This window comes from Necator americanus, chromosome I (genome assembly GCF_031761385.1).
Source record: "Necator americanus strain Aroian chromosome I, whole genome shotgun sequence".
Taxonomy (NCBI): domain Eukaryota; kingdom Metazoa; phylum Nematoda; class Chromadorea; order Rhabditida; family Ancylostomatidae; genus Necator; species Necator americanus.
In genome coordinates, this window is record NC_087371.1 from 13,688,102 (window position 1) to 13,712,810 (window position 24,709).

General features: G+C 40.9%; 6 protein-coding genes across 8 annotated transcripts; 3 read left to right on the forward strand and 3 right to left on the reverse strand.

Annotated features, from left to right (window-relative positions):
- Positions 1-2,102: 2,102 nt before the first annotated feature.
- On the forward strand, positions 2,103-3,099 carry RB195_005438 (uncharacterized protein; the record flags this gene model as incomplete). The annotated part of the gene is made up of 3 exons (XM_064177933.1): positions 2,103-2,145; positions 2,271-2,345; positions 2,996-3,099. 3 exons carry the CDS (start codon positions 2,103-2,105, stop codon positions 3,097-3,099), a joined length of 222 nt encoding a protein of 73 aa, XP_064035030.1.
- Positions 3,100-3,925: 826 nt separating this feature from the next.
- On the reverse strand, positions 3,926-4,659 carry RB195_005439 (uncharacterized protein; the record flags this gene model as incomplete). Its single annotated transcript, XM_064177934.1, has 3 exons — positions 3,926-4,012; positions 4,354-4,479; positions 4,543-4,659. 3 exons carry the CDS (start codon positions 4,657-4,659, stop codon positions 3,926-3,928), a joined length of 330 nt encoding a protein of 109 aa, XP_064035031.1.
- Positions 4,660-5,427: 768 nt separating this feature from the next.
- On the reverse strand, positions 5,428-8,702 carry RB195_005440 (uncharacterized protein; the record flags this gene model as incomplete). Of its 2 annotated transcripts, XM_064177935.1 has the most annotated exons (10): positions 5,428-5,526; positions 5,636-5,722; positions 5,913-6,068; positions 7,111-7,225; positions 7,294-7,530; positions 7,596-7,715; positions 7,967-8,127; positions 8,200-8,278; positions 8,379-8,533; positions 8,592-8,612. In XM_064177935.1, the coding sequence occupies 10 exons, from the start codon at positions 8,610-8,612 to the stop codon at positions 5,428-5,430; spliced, it is 1,230 nt and encodes a 409-aa protein (XP_064035032.1). The 2 variants fall into 2 exon arrangements, with proteins under 2 accessions (XP_064035032.1, XP_064035033.1); XM_064177936.1 differs by lacking the exons at positions 5,428-5,526; positions 5,636-5,722 and adding an exon at positions 6,206-6,289 and having other exon boundaries at positions 5,762-6,115; positions 8,592-8,702.
- Positions 8,703-9,248: 546 nt separating this feature from the next.
- On the forward strand, positions 9,249-10,246 carry RB195_005441 (uncharacterized protein; the record flags this gene model as incomplete). Its single annotated transcript, XM_064177937.1, has 3 exons — positions 9,249-9,291; positions 9,417-9,491; positions 10,143-10,246. 3 exons carry the CDS (start codon positions 9,249-9,251, stop codon positions 10,244-10,246), a joined length of 222 nt encoding a protein of 73 aa, XP_064035034.1.
- Positions 10,247-10,705: 459 nt separating this feature from the next.
- RB195_005442 (uncharacterized protein) lies at positions 10,706-15,596 on the reverse strand (the record flags this gene model as incomplete). 2 transcript variants are annotated; one of them, XM_013436838.2, is made up of 15 exons in its annotated part: positions 10,706-10,708; positions 10,766-10,870; positions 10,938-11,106; positions 11,218-11,418; positions 11,504-11,562; positions 11,727-11,809; positions 12,153-12,262; positions 12,403-12,586; positions 12,636-12,752; positions 12,813-12,960; positions 13,527-13,614; positions 14,211-14,329; positions 14,542-14,664; positions 14,731-14,787; positions 15,531-15,596. In XM_013436838.2, the coding sequence occupies 15 exons, from the start codon at positions 15,594-15,596 to the stop codon at positions 10,706-10,708; spliced, it is 1,632 nt and encodes a 543-aa protein (XP_013292292.2). The 2 variants fall into 2 exon arrangements, with proteins under 2 accessions (XP_013292292.2, XP_064035035.1); XM_064177938.1 differs by lacking the exons at positions 13,527-13,614; positions 14,211-14,329.
- A 3,234-nt stretch (positions 15,597-18,830) lies between these two features.
- Positions 18,831-24,530, forward strand: RB195_005443 (uncharacterized protein; the record flags this gene model as incomplete). Its single annotated transcript, XM_013436839.2, has 16 exons — positions 18,831-18,959; positions 19,020-19,133; positions 19,446-19,607; positions 19,699-19,842; positions 20,042-20,134; positions 20,202-20,299; positions 20,359-20,455; positions 20,541-20,676; positions 21,302-21,411; positions 21,471-21,554; positions 22,249-22,402; positions 22,471-22,629; positions 23,151-23,298; positions 23,911-24,094; positions 24,175-24,282; positions 24,363-24,530. The coding sequence occupies 16 exons, from the start codon at positions 18,831-18,833 to the stop codon at positions 24,528-24,530; spliced, it is 2,088 nt and encodes a 695-aa protein (XP_013292293.2).
- Between the last annotated feature and the right edge of the window lie 179 nt (positions 24,531-24,709).

Sequence of the window (24,709 nt, forward strand, 5' to 3'; positions counted from 1 at the left end):
CGGTGGATCACGCATCCTTCAAAATCCAAAATGTGTTCTTTTCTAGAATTGTACAAAGTCAATACTATCTTCTCTAATCCCTTCTAACTTTATTTCCCGAGTTATTAATATGATGAATCTTGAAAGGGAGCACAGGACACTGTTTTGAAGAAAACTTGGCATCGACGAGATCACCTGAGAATTATGCGGATTCTGTGCAAAAAGAATTTGGTTTCTTCAAGGTGATGACTACGTCTGCCACATTACTTAAACGAAGAAAGATTTGTTTTTTTTTTTGTAGGAAAAAGTGCGGCGGAAACGATGGAAAAGACCGAAGAACCTAATGAAATAAAAAAGAAGTGGAATGCTTAGTCAATTATTCTAAGCCAAGGTGCAAGAAACGCAGACATTTCTTCGCGTACAGCACGGAACAGCTTCGCTTCGTAAGAAGTGGGAAGGAGAAAAAGAATCGAACGGACTAAAGACCAGTATGATGAGAGGTTGTGACTCATGCACGCGGAGAGGCTTAAGCTTTACACAACGACCAGCAGACAGATCTCGCAACCCATGAACACCGAAAGAACCAAGCTATTCGCGGGAAATCGAAACATTTTAGAGCGCAGGTAAAAAGCTGATCCTTAAGAATCTCTCGAAGGTCTTTCTAGCCAGGAAACCGAAGGCAAGCGAAAAAAAAAACAAGGGCCGTTGGACTTACGGACACAACAACAATATGAGATTGTCTCAGTTGAATCGTTTCTTAGACTGGCACAACCTTGAAACCATTCGTGTGGTGTTGCTTTGCCCGATTAATGTGACCGTTGCCGGTTTCCCCGTTAATTGGCCTTGGTCAACGGATTTTGCGCTGACCTAAGAAATTCTAATTGAACGGCTAGCGTAGCGTTAACTTTACCGTCACAAATGGAACTCCTAGCAGGCTTTTAAAACTCCTTGGATTATCTTCTTCTCAAGTCAACTTAGAGTCAGAGTCATTTGAGGAAGACCTATACAGGATCCCATGAACGGGAGTATCAGTGTAAATTTCAAGGTTGATAGATGCTGGCATAGAAGCTGAGATGGGAGAAACCATTGAGAATTTCACAGTATTCACGCCCTGTTCTCAAGATGCAGCAGACCTTCGACGACGGAACGAAATGTGATCAGATCATTTGTCGCTACCATAACTAAAAGTGCGACTGTAGTTCGCAATTCGCCCTCTGTGAGGGAGCCAGGGCAACCCCTTTCCGAGTCTTGGACTTTTAAAAACTAGAGTGGTTAGATCCAACCCGTGGTTTAACTTAAAGGCATTACCCCATCTGGAGTGCTGCGGGTTTCAGGTGGGTTATGCCTATACGGAGTCGTAGGTTATAGTTAAGGGTGATTCTGGGGTTAAGGTTAAGGGTGATTCCGTCCATTTCTTCCTAATTGCGTAAAAAACGGCCCGAAGATACGGCTATTACGGTTATTAGTACGGTTATTTTCCACAACGAGTTCGATTGGAGCGCGCCAGTCTTGTGCGTGCGCCGCATCTTCCGCGGCGTTTTTTACTGCAATTAGGAAGAAATGGATGGAATCACCCTACTCTCCATAATCTACGACCCGTATAAGAACTCTCCACCTGACAACCGTATCACTCCAGATTCGTGGGCCTTTAACTGCCTTTAACTTGGTGATGCCTTTAACTTCAAAGCTGATACCGCTTATTTTTGACCGCGAAGAAGCATTAAAAGTCGCAAATCTGCAAAGAACGTTTCACGCGAACATGGAGGTTCTCAGGAAATGCTAAAATTGAAAACAAAGGAATCACACGCTTAAAATTTTTCACATCAAAAATGCACGAAATTAAAGAAAATCACGGGACACGATCATTATGCGCTGAATACAGCTTTTCACCAACAGAGCAGAAAAGAAAAATAGTAGCAGCCAGAAAATGGAACGTTGTAGCTAAACGTGGGAACATTTCGGCGCTTACCCGTATATAGCACAGTCACGGCACCACCCCTGCATCGTTTGTTTCCAAAATAACCATTTCGTTTTGAAATCGCAGATTTCTTCTCCTAACAAATCCTCAATCTACGATCTTTTCCAGTGCTGAGACATACAACAAACGGCATCTCCTTCCATAAATGAACAGAGTTGCAATTTTTTTCCTTGCACTGGTGGTTTCCGGCGAGTTCAAGCTTCTCAGACTTTTAATTCTTAAGAAAATATCAAAAATTTTGCCAGAGCTGTGCGGAACATAGGGAACTCCAGCGAATTTTTCATACCCCTGAAATGATATCCGCACATTACAGCTTGCATTGCACAGAAATGCAGCGTGGACAAGGATTGCACTCCAGGGTTTAAATGCAGTGCTGGGAGTTGCGCTGGTGAGTGAAATTCTACTTCATTATCTCAAACATCATTTGTCAACATCAAACAAGAGACTTTTAACAAATGAGAAAGTAATCGTTGGGATTTACACTGTTTACGAATTATTTTTACAGCTTCGGCGTGCTGAATCCGCACCGCCGACGTAGTGAACTTGGTAAAGTGAATACCACTTAAACATCGCTGCAGTTGCGCGAGTGGCTGCGCTCTTAGCGGTGCGGTTGCACCAGGCATCGGCTCGGACTGCAGAGATGTGTGAAGCTGGCGAGGGTCCCACCATAATCACAACCGTTGGCTTCACGGCGCCGCCTCGAGTACAGCCGCTTACGCAGTTGCACCGACTTTCAGGTCGCTTTCACTCAACTGCACTTAACGGTACAAAGTAACCTGCCTACGATGGGCCGAGTTCCTTTTTGAGCAAATACATCGAAGATCCTTCTCGTTTTTAAAGTTAATCTTGAGTGATTGACCACACAGCCGTTTTTTTTACTGGCTTACGTAAAACAAACGCTGCTTTGTTCTGTCATGCTTCCAAGTACATATGAAATTCATTCAGGACGATTTTGATCAAAAAAAAAATCAAAATTTTTTAACATCGCCAATTCTTTTTCTATAGATAACAGCATCGTGTAATCCGAGTACCATTAAGTGAATCCTGCATGCCCAATGAGAAACCCGAATGTTCCGGAAGGATGCAAACTGGATTTAAGCGTGGACGAGAAGAATTGCCCGAAGCACAAAGTTGTTTGTTAATGAGATCGGCAAAACTTGATGAATAAAGCAAATTCCAAGCAGTATTGAGCTCATACGGACAGTACCACTATTTTAATGATCTGCATGACGTTACTTGTTTTTATGCTACAGCAACGTAGACTTTCGCCCTTCGGAGCCGATAAATTGACTTTACTCCCGTCTGTGACCTCGAAAACACAGACTTGTTTCATCGTTGGTTCTCTCAAGTCTTCCGTAGACCATTTCGTCATTCATGAACCCTTACGATACTGGATTGAGGTGGAGCACGGCGGTGCATTAAATTGACCAACGCCATGCACTTTGCCCTCTTATCTTTTCAACATGCCTTTTCTTTTTTTCACACTCCTCCTTTTCTAAAGTTGCTACTATTCAGTTTGTCACGCCTTTCAGCGTACATAGAAGAACAAAAATCTACTATATAATAATAGAAAAACAAGTAAGCAATTCACAGCTTGAAGCACTTGATAAAATTGTGGAAAAGAGCTGTTCCTGCTCAGAATGGTGACTCCACTTCGAAGTTCGATGCCCCACAGATTGATGGCTATCGTGGTGAGGACATTCTTTTCTCCCCTCATTCCTACAGTGGATTATTCCACCTAGTTCAGTAGTGTTATGAATCATTAGTAAGTTGGTATAAATTACGCCGTGTGAACGATCAGATGTTTTATTGCCACTAAAACGGAGATTCTCCAGTACTCGTCATTTCCTATCAAGAGAGATGTCAATAAGTTCTGCAAAGACAGTACAACAAAGACAATATACAGTAAGTTGTACTTGCAATTAATAATAACGCCAAATTAATCTCCCATAAAAACACATCAACACATCACTTCGCCACCTTGATGTCATGATATCCTGAAGCGTTCATCGATACCAGGGAGATTTGCTCAACAAGCTTACCAAGACCGTAGTACTGAAAAAAACCAAAATTTTACTTATTCTACTAGAAACGAAGGAAAAGTAGAAAGTAGAAAAAAGGGACTGAAAATATAGAGGGAAAAGAAAAGAAAAGAAGCGTATAACTATGCGCTAAAAACGAAATCCTGTAAGGACACCACACATCGCTGGTTTCGCTCGAATTGTGGAGATGATGTAATGGTGCATAATAATGTAATGAGAGTGTAATGATGCAAATACTACCCTCCTTACGATATTATTAGCAACCAAAAGTATTTCATTTGCAGTGTTACTCTCTAACCCCCTTGACCCATATTCTCAGCGGAAATTACCAGCGTTAGAACAAAACGACTGAACCTTGGCTTCTTGGAACAGTAGAGCAGCGGTAAGACCATCATTCGCAAACATCACCCGTCCGTCACGCAAATAATTCAAAATGTACATGAATACAGTAGGATCGCGATCTATGAAGACCTCCCCCTTCTGGAAAAGCAAAGAGTTGTGATGAAATTGTAACCAAACCATGAACCTGTTACTGTGGCTTACTGTAAGATCCAAATTTGAGAAGAAACCACTTTCTCGAGCTAATGGATTTCCTAGCGTTTCCGTTGTTGTGTAGAACTTTGTACCGCCCACGTTAAGTACTACAGTACTTGCAGACATTGCTGTGTGGCGAGGGAGAGCAGAGATGAAACAATGCGATGGCAAGGATAATAAGCGATGGTGCTATCGCAATCTAGGCAGTCCTTTATACAGCGTCACCACACCGACACGTGTCTATGTCCAGGTTGGCCAGTGTTGAAATCGCTAGCAACGACGCAAGTGAAGGCGAACAACGAAAAGTGAGTCACCAGTTGGCGTACTTGCGGTCTTCTAATACGCTGATAAGATTAGTCTCTAAAAACAACAAGAACAACAAAATGTATTCATTTATTCGGAGCTATCAAATATACAGCACCTCTAAACCGAAATATTCCTGCTTTACTCATTTGAACAACAGTATTACAAATCTCTTACTAGAATAAGAAAAAAAAAAACGCACGCGCACCTTCAGAATTCACTTCAAAAGATCCTCTATATTCCTACCGTACCATACATAACCCAAGTAGCGGAGTTTTTGGTTTTCATCATGAGTTCAGAAATTTGCTCTCTATCGTAAAACTATATATGAATGTATACACATCGAACAAAAGTAAATAATAGATTATCCAGTAAAAACTGTCAAAAAGAGGTAATATCAGCTATTTGGAAGGAAGAGATAAGAAATATTTGAAAGAAAAATCAACAAAGTCTATGACACATACTAACTAGTTAATCCTACAGAGAAAAAAAAAACCAAACAAAGAGAGAAAAAGAAAAGGAGGAAATAATTAGGTTGAAAGCGAGGGAAACGAGCATATCTCTTTTGACATAACTCTGTGTTATTATATGTTATAACATTACACGATAAGTATTGGGTGTTATCTCTGTCACGCCTGTAAAACTATATGAGCGACTTTTGCTGATCAATTGATTTATTGCGCGAAGATCCTGAATGAAGAATATTGGAAATGTAATGGAAACAGTTCTAAATAAGAAGAAATAAATTAACTTGTGAAACATCAAGCGATGAGTAAACATAACAACCTATATAACATACCTTGCTAGGACTTTGGGTGATTTTATAACGTATTGTAGACGGCTCAGGACGTTGAAGCGGTAAGGGAGTAAATGGCATGACAGACACCTGAAGATATGATATTCAGAAATTTACTACTGACTTGACTTAGTCGGCGGGCTGATGATGCCTGACGCGATTACCCGCATCTTCGCCGAGGTGTGCCGTCCTTGAACACAGCTCTGCCCAACCTTCTCGATCTTCTGCGAGAGCTTCCACAGAATCAATCCATTCGTCGCTATTCCATATTCTGCGAAACCTTACGTCTCGCCTGAACTGCCTGTCCACGGCGAGTGTCCTCAGATCCTCTTTCACCGCCACAGTCCAGAACTTCCGTTTTCGGCCAGGTGGCTTCTTCCAGCTCGAACCCGACGAACTTTTCAGAACTCGTTGGACAAGGCGATCTGCCGGTCTCCTTAATATATGACCAAAGAAGCGAAGACGATTTACTTTAGCCACTTTCTATGGCGGTGCAAGATGTTGATGTTTTCCACGTGTCATCCGCCGGTATACCACATCAATTTCTGCGTAAAGATCTTCATTGTGGCATACCCTAGGCCGAAAGTAGCCAAGTAGCCGTCTAAGCAGCTTTCGTTCGTCAAGCTTCTCCATAACCGTTGATGGTGCTGCCCAAGTCTCCGATCAGTACATCATGATGGGGCGAATTGCGGATAGGTAGACTCGTAGCTTGACTTCGTTGGTGATGGGGGTCGACCACAGGCATTTCGTTAAGGAGTTAAATGCAGACGCATCTTTGCTGAACATCTCTCTCGCAGCTGCCGTTGTTCTTCAGCGTACAGCCCAGGTAACAGAACTCATCGAAGAGTTCTATCGGTTGTCCGTCTACACTGATTCCCGTTCGAGGTCTCGAAGAGATCCACATCTGCTTGCATTTATTAGGGCGTAGGCGTAGTCCACAGGCTGCAGCCAGCTTTGATACAAGGTTGACAACATGTTGAAGTTTCGTACTGCTTTAGAACTTTACTAATAAAATAATCATTTTAATCGCCTTATTAGTAGCCAAGAATACAGAAATCTCGGGTTTTCTTAAGACTAAATTATTTTGAAGCTTTAAATTCTCTACGTGAATGCTCTAGTTTCCAAGTGAGACCTAACAAATAATCAGTTGAGGTTCTTTCAGAAAAAAACGAGGGAACAACGATAAGGTTACCGAGAAGATTAACTATATTATCGGTGCAGTTTTGAGCCACATGAAGCAAGTATTGGATATTAAACAGTATGTTCCTCACAAATACTAAGATTAAGGAAAAAAAGGAAGCCATCCATACTTACTGGAGATCTCAAAACTTAAGTAAAAACAGGGTATTTCCAGCTGTTAGCATTTCGTTTCTAAAGTCTGAACAAACATCTCCTCCGAGAATTCAAGAAAGAGATTTCACTTCAAAAATGAAAAGAAAACACCAAGATTAAAAATGAGAAAAAACACTGATCTTGACCTTATCAGAGAGGTTCCTCTTCGATGGTGCACTTCGTGGCAAGCGCCGAACAGGCATTGGTGTCAAGCTGGCCAATGGACAATTATCACTAATCTTCTTCATGAACTCTTCAACTCTTAAAAACAAATAACCTGTATGGTAAACTTTTATGCAAGGACAGATTTTTACCTATAGAAAACGTACCGTGGTAAAAACACTTTGTTGTAGTAAACAATAAGATCGACGTGTTGTCCCGTCAACGGGTCAGGCTCAGGCGTCGTCGGCAACTGCTTGCCAGCGCAGGCAGAGCCTTCTTCGGAATGAGATGCTCCCGGAGATGCACCAACGCTCGATCTACTCCGGAGTGGCTGCGAATCTGTTACAGATGTGGAATCTCGAGAACTACCCTCTTCACTGCAGATTGTATCATTCGACAATAAGCTGAAAGCTTAATACTGATATAAGTCAAAGTTATGTGAAAGATATTTAGAAGTCAGACGACTCACACACTCGAATCCACACGGACCATGCGATAAATGCGTGAGTCAGCTTGAGGTTGATGTCGATAGTGTGACATTATGTCCACAAAAGAGACATCAGCCTTGTTAGCCTTGCATACAACATATCTGCAAAAATTCTGGTTAAAACAAAGTTAGACTTCCCCGCAAGGTTCTGATCAAGTACCGATTTTGTCCTTTAAGATGACTACTTATCTATTTTTCTTGTCCTATCAAGTCGTTGGAGCACAAGACAACACAGTGTGAATGAATCGTAAAGGAAAATGTACAGTATCAAAAACGAGCCATGAAAACCTAACATCTATGCTTTCATCAAACATCTCTGATAAACATCTAGATATATCTACAGTAGTACTTACACTATACATAGAAGATTCTGATCAAGATGCCTATCCATAAAGAGAGAACGTTCTTCTTTCAGAATGTATTCCAATACTGTCCACATCATTCGTCGTCCACGATCATCTATACGTATTCGTTCGCAGATATCCGAGAGTCGTACGGAAGCCAAATAGTAGATCTAGAAGTTGGAGAAGAATTACTGACCTAAGAAGGAGAAAGAAAAAATAGTTAACAGCAAAAATTGCCGTACCTTGCTGAAGAACGATTTTTGGGCGTTGCAAGGAGGAAACTGGACCTGAGAAAAGGTGTTTGAACCGGAATCGTACCGCCTGAAATGCAAAAATGAGTTCATCAGAAGAGTTGCAGTAAGAATGATGCTGCAAGAGCGTTGTGGGATAAAAAAAAATGAGAAAGAGAGAATAGACACACATTTTCTTTGGTGGTGAACCGATTGAAGATACAATTCTCGTCATACTGCCCCATGCTTCATCGCACGTCGGTACGCTGTCAGGTTTTCTGCTTAATGAAGTCCACAAAGCACTGTCCCTAGTCCACGCAAGTTCTTCGAGTACTCTCTCTTCGACCTGGAAAACCGAACCGAAGTTTGGCAGAAGAGATGTTAGAAGAGACCAAATGACTAACGTGATTCAAGTGCCGGACCATATCTCTAGTGAGACGTGGCTCATTTCTTACAACGACCTCAATGATTTTCTGAAAGCTCACAGCAGGAAGTCCACACACCTGAAGAGTCATTCAAGTCATTCCGCTAACATCGACCTTGCGTTCATAGATAAAATCATTTGAGGAAACACTAGAAAGCTAGAGCGGTTAGATCTAACCCGTGTTTTAACTTAACTTCAAAGCTGATACCGCTTATTTTTGACCGCGAAGAAGCATTAAAAGTCGCAAATCTGCAAAGAACGTTTCACGCGAACATGGAGGTTCTCAGGAAATGCTAAAATTGAAAACAAAGGAATCACACGCTTAAAATTTTTCACATCAAAAATGCACGAAATTAAAGAAAATCACGGGACACGATCATTATGCGCTGAATACAGCTTTTCACCAACAGAGCAGAAAAGAAAAATAGTAGCAGCCAGAAAATGGAACGTTGTAGCTAAACGTGGGAACATTTCGGCGCTTACCCGTATATAGCACAGTCACGGCACCACCCCTGCATCGTTTGTTTCCAAAATAACCATTTCGTTTTGAAATCGCAGATTTCTTCTCCTAACAAATCCTCAATCTACGATCTTTTCCAGTGCTGAGACATACAACAAACGGCATCTCCTTCCATAAATGAACAGAGTTGCAATTTTTTTCCTTGCACTGGTGGTTTCCGGCGAGTTCAAGCTTCTCAGACTTTTAATTCTTAAGAAAATATCAAAAATTTTGCCAGAGCTGTGCGGAACATAGGGAACTCCAGCGAATTTTTCATACCCCTGAAATGATATCCGCACATTACAGCTTGCATTGCACAGAAATGCAGCGTGGACAAGGATTGCACTCCAGGGTTTAAATGCAGTGCTGGGAGTTGCGCTGGTGAGTGAAATTCTACTTCATTATCTCAAACATCATTTGTCAACATCAAACAAGAGACTTTTAACAAATGAGAAAGTAATCGTTGGGATTTACACTGTTTACGAATTATTTTTACAGCTTCGGCGTGCTGAATCCGCACCGCCGACGTAGTGAACTTGGTAAAGTGAATACCACTTAAACATCGCTGCAGTTGCGCGAGTGGCTGCGCTCTTAGCGGTGCGGTTGCACCAGGCATCGGCTCGGACTGCAGAGATGTGTGAAGCTGGCGAGGGTCCCACCATAATCACAACCGTTGGCTTCACGGCGCCGCCTCGAGTACAGCCGCTTACGCAGTTGCACCGACTTTCAGGTCGCTTTCACTCAACTGCACTTAACGGTACAAAGTAACCTGCCTACGATGGGCCGAGTTCCTTTTTGAGCAAATACATCGAAGATCCTTCTCGTTTTTAAAGTTAATCTTGAGTGATTGACCACACAGCCGTTTTTTTTACTGGCTTACGTAAAACAAACGCTGCTTTGTTCTGTCATGCTTCCAAGTACATATGAAATTCATTCAGGACGATTTTGATCAAAAAAAAAAATCAAAATTTTTTAACATCGCCAATTCTTTTTCTATAGATAACAGCATCGTGTAATCCGAGTACCATTAAGTGAATCCTGCATGCCCAATGAGAAACCCGAATGTTCCGGAAGGATGCAAACTGGATTTAAGCGTGGACGAGAAGAATTGCCCGAAGCACAAAGTTGTTTGTTAATGAGATCGGCAAAACTTGATGAATAAAGCAAATTCCAAGCAGTATTGAGCTCATACGGACAGTACCACTATTTTAATGATCTGCATGACGTTACTTGTTTTTATGCTACAGCAACGTAGACTTTCGCCCTTCGGAGCCGATAAATTGACTTTACTCCCGTCTGTGACCTCGAAAACAGACTTGTTTCATCGTTGGTTCTCTCAAGTCTTCCGTAGACCATTTCGTCATTCATGAACCCTTACGATACTGGATTGAGGTGGAGCACGGCGGTGCATTATAGAAGAATTAACCAACGCCATTCACTTTGTCCTCTTATCTTTTCAACATGCCTTTACTACGCACTCCCCCCCCCCCTTTTTTTTTCTAGAGTTGCTACTATTCAGTTTGTCAAGCCCGTTAACACTCACTCTGCAACACTTCCCAAGTGCAAGTTCCCAACGTTATTAATCCCAAAAATTTTTACTGAAATTACAAAATGACAAAATACACAGTTTGAGGTAAGACGTTGCAGAAACTGACCTCTAAACACCAGGGAAAAACTCGTTCGCTTTCTTGGACAAATAATACAAGTTCCATAGCGCAACAAAAGACTGCCGAAAGAAACTCTTCCTTCCGCAATAAACCCTGAGATCAAATGAATACAACATGCGTTCCCTAGTTGAACATAACAAAGATAAGGTGAAAAAGGCACCTCAAGATCGCGCTCAGGATTCCGTTTCCTCTCTTCCAAGACGATTCTCTCCACTAGAACGAAAAACAGAGTAGTCATCGCTTCTCGATGTTCTTCTGGTGCTAATGAGATTACGGGATCGAAAGGTTCATCACGATCACCACATTCTGCTGTCACTCGTTCAACAAACCTATAGAAACTCTCAATTCACAAAAATTAAATGTCTATACAGCGTGGACGAAAATTCTCATCGCTGAGTCAGTGTACATTACAAAAACCGTTAGAACCAAACAGAACCAACCGTTCTCCCATCATGTCAGCACTCAAAGTTATCAATGACACAGGGTTATCTCTCATTTGTAGACAACATCTTTGCAGAGAGGAACCCTCCAACTTAAAGTCGCTCGGTACCAGTGGATTCAACTTTTGAGCAGGAGTGGCAGCTCTATCAGTCTGTGTCATCGGGCAAAGTGGTCGTAATTGCTGGGAAGAAATGATGTAGCTGAAAAAAGCTGTTTACTAACATTTTTTACGCACGACATAGAAAAGAAATTTCGCATTCAAAATTTTCGTGCATAAAACCCAACCTTTTCGCATCACTCCTGGATGGAGGTCGCTTGACATCAGCGAGTTTCTCGAGACAGTTCTATGAGAAAAAATAATCTACTTCAGGTTAACTGTAATACATGATTGTTCTAGCCGTTAGTTCAATGAATCGGTTAGTATCTCACCCCAATTCTACACCAGGAAAACCTCTCATAGTGGAAAAATCAAAAAGCGTACAGCTGTTAGAATGGTGAGCAACACTACCTGGGTAGACATCGTCAGAAGAAGTTCCGCATCAGCGAACCTACTGTCACTGGATCCACGCCGAAGCAGTTCTACCGCAGAAACTAGAAAGCAAAATCTTCAGAAGCGTTCCAGATATAAAAATGACGTAAATGTATAGTTCAAAAATGTGGGTTGATCAGGGAAAAAACCTGGAGAACACAAATGGAACAAATTTGATACTGCGCTAAACCAAACAAAGTCTGTCTACTCAGTTGAAAAAAAACCAGCTGAAGAGCACTCATTCCTAAATCGTTACACAATTTTGAAGTTTTGCATTACTGAATTCTACAATCTTGTATATCGATGCGAAAAAATATATCTCCGGTAACCTTTTTTTTTCATCCAAGCATCGTCAGTGCTTGCAGAACGAAAAACAGTGAAAGATCACCGAAAGCAACTACTCACAGTCGGATGCCGGGTCGAAAACAGTAGCAATGTCAGGCGGAATGAACATTCGTTCGTCCAGTTCACCTTTTCGGAGCATCGTATTGTTGTAGACCTCGTTAAGATAATCACTAAAGAAATTAGGGAAATCTCATTCTACACACCTCTTACACATAAATGACAATTTGAAGTAGGAAAACAAAAAGTCAGCTATATGATAAACACTTCTAATAGAATTAGGTGAGTGGTCGGAGGCGGAAAAAATGCCCACAGGTAATGTTCATAATTAGCTGGGATATCGAGATCCTTATAGTTCAGATTCGGCAGGATATTTTCTCGTTTCGTATTAAACCAATGTGTGCGTAGATGTTTAGCGTCAAGCAAAACTCCATCGAAAGACCGACATAACACCTCGAGAACTCGCACTCCATCCTTGTCTTCCATCATGTGGTTAACTGAAAGTAAAGACATAAAATCGCAACCAATAGTGATTTCTATTCTTACCGGATTCCTGATCGATGTGCTCATCACACTCGTGAAAACAAAGATCTTTGTAGACCAATTCCACAACGCATAGCATCATATGGAAACAAGTCAAAAGATCTTCGGTTGATAATGATTCTACAAGGAAGCGAACTTCGAATATGTAGCACAGCGCTGCTCAAAATACTAACGTCTTACTTTTCATAATAACAATGATTAGCCAAACAAGTGTAAATAAACTGTTTGAATCGAACGACTGGGTGGACCCTGATGGAACATATTGGAAGAGAGTGCGGAAGATCGGTAGAAGTTTCTTGAAGATCACAACCGACACAGCTAGCGAGGACTGAAATTACGTAGATGCAAGTGAAAAGCAGCGGAAACAAAATCTATAGAATGTGGAAAAGTTACACAACGAAAGTACGAATAAGTTCTCTCCAGTTAGGTGAGGGTGGGAGAACCTTTTTTAAAATTCAAAAACAAACAATCTTTCAAACTCAGGATAGAGGGTGCTGTTACAATATGCTCTACTATGATATGCTTGGATCACCAATTTGTCATATATTAACAAAAGAAGATTCAAAGAAGCAAAGAGTAGAACCAACGATGAACGCGGAGAAAACAGCTGTCAATAAAGAAAATAATCTCAATGGCGACTAGTTCGGCACGCTTGAAAATGGTCTACATATACAGAGTTAAAAACTATGTTGCGCAAAAATGAGAGATAAGTTGCTGCTGAAGGTAGGCAATAGGGCGTAAGGAGAATGAATCATTCTCTTCACGGTTCAAGGCTTCTATGGAAACGTGACATACCCAAGGACAATGTTGATATGCACATATGAAAAAGAGCGAAATCACAGAAACCGACAACCTACTGTAAATTTTCAATTTCCTGTAAATTTCAAAGCACACCTGGATCTTCAGTGAATGCTCTTGTATCCTTTTCGACGAGGTGGCAATGTCGATCCAGCGACTTAGTTTGTCGAAGAACTCCATAACGCTGATAACTTACGCAATTAAAGTTTGACAAATTCCAAATAGCAGAAGATGGAGAAGTGAGAAAATTCTAACCCAAGGGGAAGTATTCAAGACAGAGGAACAATCGGCCAGTTCGCGACGTAGGTACCATAGATGCGATATTCGGAGCCGGTGCTCCGATCCCCTCCACTTCAAGAAGATTGACGAAGGGACCCCTTCACTTTTGGACGGTTGGCGATGGAATCCTCATCAATTGAGCTGCACCCCCTACGTCTGAGGAGGGTCCGGCTCCTCGAAATCGCACCTATGATCTCCAGAAAGGAGTTCTAGTAAACATCCCTAACGACAACAATTAATAGAATACACTCATCGGTACAATAACATGCACCAATGAGTAGGGATACAAATGAGCCGCTCAAATGTGCAGCTATTTTCGATCTATATTCGAAAATGTATTTGTTTACATATGAGCCACAAGGCGTGCTATGATATGACAGCGCCAGTCCAGGATATTCATTGATAATCGCTCAGAGCCATTTCATTCACTTCTCCAGACTAACAAGTGAGAAAACTTCTCAAACGAACAGAGAAATATGCCGATAGAAGAAACAAACAAACCTTACGCTGCATATCTTGAGAATTGTAAGCATCGAATAGGGAAAGGGCCGCTGGTGGAATTTTTCCATCTCCAGCATTATACAATAGAAAGCGCACGCGACATATGCAATCGTTTCATCCTACAAAAGAGTCAAGCAGTAAAAGTTATACAAAACAAGAAAATAGAACGATTAGAGTAGATTTGGAAAGTGGTAGATCTGGAAAGTCATTGTGAATGAGTCTGAAAACTACTTCTTTAGTCTTGTAATATTTCTCACAATTTTGAATTCGACAACAAACCGCTTTGAGAAAGAAGTAGAAAAGTCAAGGAAAACATAACATACTGACTTACATCAAGATCTACCTTCTCACTCATCGTATAGAGCTGAGTCCAAACGGCATCGCGTAATGTTTCGGACATGTTAGGATCAATTGCAAGACAAACTTGGAGGAAACCTTCATCTGGAGGTGGAATCTTAAATGATTATATTCAGAAAAAGAGAATATTATCTTTCAAGTATTGGTTGCATGAAAAAACAACCTCATGAGTGTATTCGAGAACTTCTTCTTCGACGCGACCTTCGTTAGAATCCGAGATCTGGAAGTTAACTGTAATGTGGACTATTAAACATTTTCCTTTCTTAAATGGAATCTTGCAGAGCTTGTTACTCAAAATTGTGTCGAGGAAAGAAAAATATAAGCCTCGGAGCTAGTCTACTTGGGAGGGCAGTGGGTACGGCTTTCACCGAAGCTCAGTCCAAACGTTAGTAGCTTCAGCCCGGTCCCAGTGGTAATTAGTGCTTTTAGCCTCAAACTTTATTGATTCTAGGTGTGAGCGGAAGCCACTGAGGTCTAGGCTCTAAAACTTGAGCCTAGATAATCGCACCACTATCCAACCAACCTCCTCAAGTAAATAGACTAGCACGCAAACATTTTAAGAGCATGGAAAATCACTCGAACTTCCACGTATCATCTTTGCAAAATTCAAGACTACAAAGTAAGATGAAGCAAACTTGTCTGATAGTAGCCAACAAAATTTAGGAAATCCGCCGCATACATCATGTTATGTTAGTTGTTAGTAGCAAAATCTTCGAGACAACAAGTTTCAATAATTGCAACGGAAGCAGTCTCAGTTTTGGATACGCTCAACAAGACCAAACTAGTCACTTGTACGTTGGTCTTGGCACGCCACCATGCGTCTGTGCACCTCGCATGTGTACGAGCAGATTTCTCCTTCGTGAAGCTGCTCTTCTACGTTAGCGCCACTTTTACAGTTTTCTTACGTCAGTTATTTATGCTAAGCTATCTCGTGATTTCGTTTTGTGAAACAAAAGAACTCACAGTGAAGTCAGGTGAGACCGTCTTTAACTCTTTGTCGTCTGAAAGGGCCTCGTCAGCAGCCTCCATTGGCGCTGAGAAGGGAGATTTTTCTGTAATACGGAAGCATTGATCCTAGTTTGTATTGCTATGTAGTATTCTAGAGTATCGACGATATAAAATGAAAAAGAACGAGGATGCAGATCACGAATTCCTCAAGAATATCAAAATAGCAGAGGAGGGCAGGTGTAGCGCAGTCGTTAGAAGTTCTGCTCCCTGCACGATAGATCGAAGGTTCGAATCCGCCTTAGTGCTCACCAGGCTCTTCATCTCTTCGGGGTCAATAAGCTAGTATCAGACTTGTGTGGGAGGATAAAACACTGACTTTACACACCGTATAGCCCTTGCAAGTCACTGTAGGGGTTGATTACACGTTCGTAAACCTCAAACGACTGAACTGAAGTGATCATGGTGGACCATCCCACACAAATTGATTACCGACATACACTTTATCCTTTTATCAAAATAACATGAATAAAAACTATGCTTCTTAAATAATTAGAGAAATTAGTGCTGCTCTAATGATTACAAGTGACACAAACAGGTTCGTAAAGACTCAACATTGAGACTTTGTCAAAATGAAGAAAATGTGCAGAACAAGTTAGGGGGTCTAAAGTAAGCGAGATTGGGGCGAGTAGGCAGGACCCCGTGTTTATGTATGTGAAGCTTCTTTCAGGGCAACTTCAAATGCAGCACAGGAGTATAATAATATTATACTCACACATTACAAATTTTAATTATGAATGTAAATTTCGTAGCTTAGCTTAGCTCCGACAAGCAGTTTTCGATTTTTTTCTTTCCGAAAATCGTTCACCGAGCTGATCTTTTTTTTTTGCTGAATGGATGCCATATTCGTTCTCAACCTTTAAAAAAGATCTTTTAAAAAATTGGAAAACGGATTGGCCACCTCCAAATACCATTGTACCCAGATTCAAACTGTTTCATCACTCTTCTTATATAAACGCATTAAGCAAAATGTCAGAGGGAGGGGGAGCTGAGTGTGAAAACCCGGTTAGGAACCGATCTTCCTTTCCAGAATTCTCCTCCTGCAAGAAATAGTTCCAACTGTAAAGTAACCACATCTAATAAACATCCTAGCCTTCGTTTATAATGAGATTACTAGGACAGGCTTAGTACTTAAAGCAGGAGCCACCTACACATTTCCTGTTGGATTAGGAGTTGCCTTCGGCTTTCGAAAACCTTCCGTCTGTTGGATATATTGTAAACGAATGCGTGTAAGTGAAGTATGCGATGAATAATGGACTCTCATTCCATTTGTTATAACTGCACTTCATTATTCGACCTCCCTCCAGAAACTACGCAAAACAAGGCAAGGTCACTGACTTGCGGTATTAATATCCAATTGCCAACGGCAGAAGTCTGCAACTTACTGGAAACGGTAACGAGAAGGCAAAAATGCTCACAAGTGGTGAAATTCCTACACAATATAAAACTACAGACTATCGAATAAAGATATGGCCAGAATTTGAAGAGAAAAATGAGCGAAAAAGGATCAGGAGCACGAGCGAAGCGCCCCCGGTAAATAATAGAAGGGAGCGGTTCGGGCGGGAAACTTCGAACCCGCCATCCCGCCATCAGACGCGTCCAATTGCGGGGCAATTTCTATCCGTTCGTTTCGTCTTTTGAGCACACAGTCAGAGAAATGTAGGGGAGCAGGTCCTGATGAAGGTTACGCTTAGGTATTCGAAGGATTAAAGTAAATAACTGTTAGAGAAAGGATTTTCTAAAGTTTTGATTTTTCATTTTGAAAAATAAGAGAACGATGACTTGTTAGGAACTTTTGAATGGATTTCTCGTAAAATACAACCCATTACAGTATTCAAACAAAACCCTCTTCTAGCTGTTAGTTTTAATTGTTATTCAACTTCAAAATACTGAAATGACATGTATCAAGTCTTCGAACGAAAACATAATGAATTCATAGACGGGAACGTTTCAAAGAATACGGAGTCGTTGGGAAGTTGATAAGCACAGTCTTGAAGATGAAAACAGGGGGTGCCGGAATTGATTGCCACATGGAATTTGAAAGTGCTAGGAAAAAAAACTCTACCAAGACCTCGAAGCATCTTCCCAGTACTCTTTCGATATGATGATAGGAGACCTTGCGGTTAATGGCAATGAAACTACGTCTAAATGACTGGTAAGGTTAAATTGTTATATCACGATTTAAATACAAATATGACATAATACACGTATGTGATATAGTTGTAGTGCTCCATGTAATATTATGGATCTGAAGGGGGAAGGGGGCTTCGAGGAGAGGACTATGGAAGGCTGCCTCGGGAGAAGGAAGAAGTAGAAGTAGCTGTCGAAAAGGAGACTTATTCGGAGAAAAAAATAAAGTTGATGAAGTTCGAATGTTCTTTTGTCTTGAAACCTCGGCATATTCTGTCTGTGTTTTGCTATAGTGTGCCTGCGAGGTTTTTAGATGGAACCTTTATTTTCTATCCATCTAAAAACCTCGCAGGCACACTATAGCAAAACAAAGTTGATGAACATGAATGGAAGAACATACGAGTTAACACGAAGGTCTAGAGTGGAAAGCAAATCACACACATACACACTACAAGTCATCCACAGAAGAATTTTGGAGGGATTATCGATCTCTTCTCGACTGCAGCATCAAATTTGCATCCGAATTTGTTCAATTTGCCTCTATTGGGTGTCGCTCTCATGTTTGCATTCAAGACACAATTAGTGTCACATCTCCCAAAAATCGCGCCTACTGCTCCTTTTCGCAGAGAACTTTGGAATATAGAGATTAAGCATTGATCATTAACGTAAACTAATTGGATTGGAGTCAATAATTACTCCGTTCTCTTCATCATCGCAACGACATACGAATACCGCTCTCTCAGTAGCATTTGCAGTACTGCGCAGACTTGCCATAGTACTGTAGTACACTGAGCGAGCGCAAATATAGTAATGCCCACCTTGAATTAATTAACCTTACAGGAAATAAGTACTGACCAGCACTAAATTTGTATCCGCAGCGAAATTATTTCAGAGCTTCTAAGTATCCACTTCGAACGAAGTTGGAGAAACCAGCGACGGCAATTTGGACGTTTCCAGTCTGCAGTGCAGAATTTTCCCACCATATGCTTCGAAAATTTCTCCATTTTTGTCAGTTACGTCATAGCGGGTGTCCGTCGATGAATTTCTAGATGGTTTATATTCGTCTGTATTCACCGGATTCCATTGGCGTTTTCAATTGCTGAAGATTCCTACTGATCTCTCTATCTAATGCCTCACAAAGTTGGCGTTTTGGACGTAACGTCGCCAGAATTTGATGTGGACGCATATTTTAGTTCACAACTCAAGGAGAAGACTCTAGATGAATTGGTTAGAGAAGAGGAGGAGATGGTGTCTTCAGTGAGTAATTGGTTTTTAACTAATTGTTCATCTTATTGATGTCTATACATCTCATTTAAGGTGCGTCGCTTGGACTCCGATGTTCATCAACTCGTTTACGAGAATTATAACAAGTTCCTGACTGCCACAAGTACTGTAAGAAAGATTCAGGATGAGTTCAACTTGCTGGATAGCGTATGTTACCTCTTTTTATTGGTGTTATCGTTTACTTAACTACTGTTTTTGACTTATTATCCGTGCTCCTCCATTGTGTAGTTTGAGATCCGTAGCACTCCCTCAAGTTTTTAATGTTAGTGTTGTTCAGTTTGATGATCTTTCTGGTAATTTTGAAAAATAAGTCGTTCTATAGTTGGGATTTTTGCCTTTCAACATGCATTGTTGTGACTGAAGGATCTTGTTAGGTTCTTTTCTCGTCGTTAAAACAAAAAACTGAGGAAGCTGCACAAAGCTTGCACTCTAGTGTCCAGAAATCTTTTTTTTTTCAAGGAAATGGAGTCTTTGAGCACCAACATGAAGAATATATCGGGGTTAATAGGCGAACTTAGTGGTGTGCTCGGCGGAGGACGGGAAGGTCTAGCTCAGCTGGGAAGTTCGTACAAAGTGGTCAAAAGCTTGCAGTCCATTTTTGAACTGCCGAGTATTTTACAGGTACGCAAAGATTTATTCATATGCTCATGAACCTATAGTGACTAAAATAAATGAAGACGGTGCCGTGTTTTGTTGCAATGATTCAGTTCAGGCTTCGTTTGACGAGGGAAGGTATAGCGATGTTGTGAGGCTGTACCTTCTTGCTCAGAAAGGCCTCGCCAAATATTCTGACATGAAAAACATGGCTCAGATTCAGCAGAAAGCAGACCACATCCTAGTGGAAACGGAAAAGCAGGTGGTGAAAACATTATTTTTCTGAGTTTCATTCTCTAGAATACTTGGTTAAGGAAAGCGTGTTATTGCTTCGCATATTTATATTCTACTTCCGTTAGGAATTTTCTTGAGTTATGACTTGTCTATCAGGGGTTTCAGTTTATAAAGAAGTTGGTAAAGAATGTTGGAAAGTTCAGAATTCTTGGCTTGCATGTTTTTAGCTGCTGAAGTTGATCGATCGTTCCACTGAGGACGTGGAAGGTGTAGCTGAAGCAATTGGACTTCTTATGAAACTTGGGAAGTCACCAGAAGAGGTGACTGTACTTGTAACCTCATAAATGAACTTGAAAGTGAGCAACTTTCTGATTTTCTCCTTCTCAGGTTCAGTCACGACTTTTGAAATCTTCGGAGATCTCCTTACAAAATGATTTGAAACAGCTGCAAAGTAACCCAGCAGACGTATTGGATCTCGTGGACAAGTTAGTTTCCGTTTCTCTTCTTTATTTTCTGCTGTTGGAAACCTCTGGTGTACTTGCAGAGGTTGTGAATCGTTTATACCAAATTTGACGCTTCTCGCTAATTTACACGAGCGGCTGTTTCCTGCTTGCTCCGGAAATCTCTTGAAAATGTTAGAAGTGAGCGTATAGTCTACCCATATATGTAGCGTTTTGAATTTTGAACTATTTCCCCTGAGAGCTTGCGATTTTTTTTTTGTTCCAGGGACAACTTAAGAATTTTCATGAGATTGTCTCAAATCTCTTTCTTGCCTCCTCTGATCCAAAGGACTGCTCCATAGTTGTACGCGCTTTGGACCGATATTTCAGAAAAATGTCCACTTGCAGGCAAGTGGTGCAAGGTTAGTTTCCTTTAAACTATTTTAAACCGGTATATATGGATAATAATAGTGTAGATAATTTTTATTATTTTTATCTTATTGCATAATGTTTCTCCGGATTTCTGATAGACGTCGCAAGATTATGATTATGATGACGATAGGTAGATTATCATACCGTGATCGTGTGACCTTAAAGGCAGCATCACGACAATTGGAGTGGTATGGAAACCTATCGAAAATGTAAAGTTGCCTGCGTAGCCTACTCAATTGACCGTTGTCGTCCTAAAAAATAGTGTTGGAACCACTTTAGTTCCTACGAGATACTTTGGAACGCGCACGCTTGTACACGCTCCGGTCCGTTTAGAGTTCCATCCACTGATTTTACTTGAATAGAATGGTGAGGAGACCTTATCAATTATCGACCGCTCTGATGGACGCGGCGCGTGCAGAATGGTGGCTCGTTGCAACTGATTTCGTAGGAAAGAAGTATCCCACGCCGTTTTTGGCAGCAATTAGGGAGAGATGTGCGGAACCACGCTCCTTTCTGTAATTTACATTCCAGACTCTACGTTTTCTCTGGGGTTTCCTTACCATGTTAGTTTCGGGATACGCTGCCTTTAAGCTCTGGAACATCATCTTGTTTCAGGTCTAGATTGTTCCACATGTACAATATCTCTTATCCGTGAAGTGTCAAAGCATGAGGTCCTTATCTCTAGAAAATATATCTCGGAGGAAATGAAGATCGTGATGCAAGAGGTGAGAGCAGTCCTGTAAGATCTAGCATAGGCAGAAAACAGTTTGATTTCCGATTTTAGATCCGTCAGTCACTCATGTCGAAAGATGTCGACTTATCCGCTCTTGCAGCAAAACTTGAACAATCTTTTGTTTTTCAAGTAAAGGTAACTAACAGTGTGCTTTAGTGTTTGTTTTGCTTATTTCTGTCTACTTTTCGTGATAGATGTTCCATGGAGTTCATGTTTCATGAGTGTGAGGAATAAAATACCACGCAAACTAACAAAGGGAGCGTTAGAATTTGTTGCTTCTGCGATGTTTTCGTGAGAAGACACTTCGGCATAGATGTGCAGTTTCAGCTTGGAATTGTCGATTATTGTATGTAGACATATGAAACTCCAAAGTTGCAAATTTGGGTATTTCTGTCTTTGAAAATCTTGTGGTGGGTTGCTGCTAGAATTGTGTCAATCTAATAGTACCGTGAATTGATCTCCCTGAATATCTCGAACGGGTGTTTGATTTATGTGGTTTCGATGCACCAAGACCGTAGAGGTCTGGAAAAGTCAGGTCGAATTTGAATCTTTCCGCAGTTCATTCGGAGAAATTGGACTTAAGGGTAAGATTCACGCTCAGATGTTGATTTGCTCAAGCGAGCCTTAAGGACAAAAGTATTCTGGAGCTGAGCAGCGCAGGGCTGTGAATTTGGAGCACCAGATTTCTGAGGAAAGCGATTTTTGGCGGTTGTAAATTGCTTCCACCTCTGTCTAAGTAAGAGCAAAGTCTCGTGACCGGGCTAGTCACCTTCCTTTGTTCCCACAAACCTTTATTTGTACAGTGAGACTCTTAGGCAAATTTTTGTAGACAGCTCTGGCTAACTTGTTGCTCTTCATCGCTAGTGACGTAACATTTTCAACCCTGCCCCCAGCTGAATTCCAAGCAGAATTTGCGCACAGTGTGCATGAAGAAATTGTGATTGGAGCATTTAAGGATGTAACTGCAGTGGCAGAAACGTACGGTCAGTTGTTCTTGTTTCATTTCTTTTTCAACCAGAACTTCAATATTTCTAAAATAGTTTTTCTTCAGGTTCGTCCGAAGGCGAAACTCGCTATGCTAATCCTTTAATGATGCTGCTTTTGGCATTTACTCTCCATCATCTTGCAAACAAGTCGTCACAATATCTATTAAGCCTTTGCCGGGAACAATTTTCTCTCACGACATCGAAAACCACTGCGGGTTTGACAAGTGAGTGATGATGTTTTGCGTATTAACTGTAGTTGTTAGCGAGTGTTTTGTTCTGGATTTTGCTTACGTCTAGTAAAAACGAAACGAATATCTTTAACTCTAAAACTTCGCCAAGTGTTCTTGCAGTTTCATGTAAAAGTTGCATCAAACTTTTGAAGATCTTCTATCTTTTGAGTATCTTTCTCGGAATAGTTTCAAACTTATTTCAATGACTTTCCAGTATTTAGCATAGGTGACTTTATTTTTCCTTTTGCTTCCTTTGACTTTTGTCTCGTCTTTTTTCATACATTATTTTTATATGCAATGATATTATCTGTAGCTAATTTTGAGCGGAGTGCTAGGTATTGTGAAAAATTTCGCTTTCTCCGATATGTGTGCACAGCGCATCCTGCTGTTTATTCACAGCGTTGGTGCATAAACTTGCAGCGTTTGTTCGTGTCGGTTGATTACTTGAACTACGAACGCAGACAAAACTGCAGAAATACTGCTTTTAATGTTAACATACTTTTCGTAATTTTTAGGTGCATCCGAAGTCACGGCATTGCTTAAAGCATGTTCACAAGCACTTTTGCGACGGTTTACAAAATTCCGCGGTCTTGAATTTGGTGAAGCTCTCGTGAAAGGATGTGAAGGTTTGCATCAGCCGGCTGCTTCTCCTGTTGGAGTAAGGTGAGCCTCCTTCATTCTATCTGATATACAAGTTTCAAGTATCGGATGTTGCTTTGAGACTCTCGAATAAAATACTTTAAATGCTTCGTTTTTATTTTGCTAGTGTCGGTATATGAAACACATTGTATGACATCAGCAGTCCATTAGAGTTTGTTGTAGAAATCGTTTGGAAATCAAAACAGCTTGGCATTCAGTTTTTTCGTTTCATTAAATCTGATTACGTGAAATACCGCATCACTTTTTCATTATTTTCCAAAAAGTACTGGGTCTTTTTTAACCAGATGGATTCGTCAAAGGCTTGAGCTTCTGTGTTTTTGAGCATTTTGTTGTGTTGGCTAGATAAACACGTGGAAGAACACGAGCCACTAATGACATGCTTGTGGATCTGTCCTTAACGTTGTTGCGATAGTTGAATATTTCATGGAATTTGGAATATTTTCTTCTCGCTTAGACTTTCTTGTCAGCGAACATAGGACACCACTCTTATCACACACTGTGCTTTTATCATTGCCTAGAACTAAGCGATAACGGGGTTTTGATGTTTTCATATCTCGTATTTTGTTTTTGTGTGAATATATTCATTTGTCACCGTATTGTGTTTCACCACCGTAGATCTGCTGTGCGACGAGCAGTTGAAGAAATTATCGAATGCGATGCTATGCTTTCTCGTCTTCTCGGCGGTGAAGCTGGCCGAAAAGAAAGTCGCCATCGCAGACCTGTGCCAACTCCTTCGGCACCTGACTCATCCAGAGATTCATTGTGGTGCGAACGAATCGATTTCAACCAGCAGCTGCACGTGAGATTTTATAAGTTCTTCAGCATTTAGAAGCACAAAATAAGACATTCAATTTTAACTGCAAAAGCGTCCTTTTCTAGTTTAACAGGGCGTCCATTATTGGTGCTATTGTAAAAGTAATACTGAAATCGTTTATTGAATCGATTAGGCTACAAACATATGGGAAGTTTGCGGTCGAACAAATTCAGGTGATTCTTACGCTCATTGTTGTCATTTTTCGCATTATTGTCGTTTTTATTTTTTGTAGTCTACTTTGACTTTGGTCTAGGTGGATTGTTACTATCTACAGCGAGGCGTTTCGCCTTTAGTAGCGGATGAGGTAGTCGTGAATTCCATGGTGGATCAAGCTCTGTCGTCTGCGCTCAAGAGATGCGTAGCTCCTGAGCTAGTGCATCCCAGTAGGCTAAGGCAAATCTGCGACGAAAAGCCTGAATAAGTGTCATATTTAGCTGTTTGCATTCAGTTCATACTATTTCATTGGACATTATGTATGCACATTGTATTATGGTTGAATCTTTCATTTTCTATCTGTTCTTTTATTTTTGTTTGGAAGTAAATATATTAGAGTTTTAGTCGAATTATTCTCACACCCTCTTATTTTTCGATTTTCGTTGG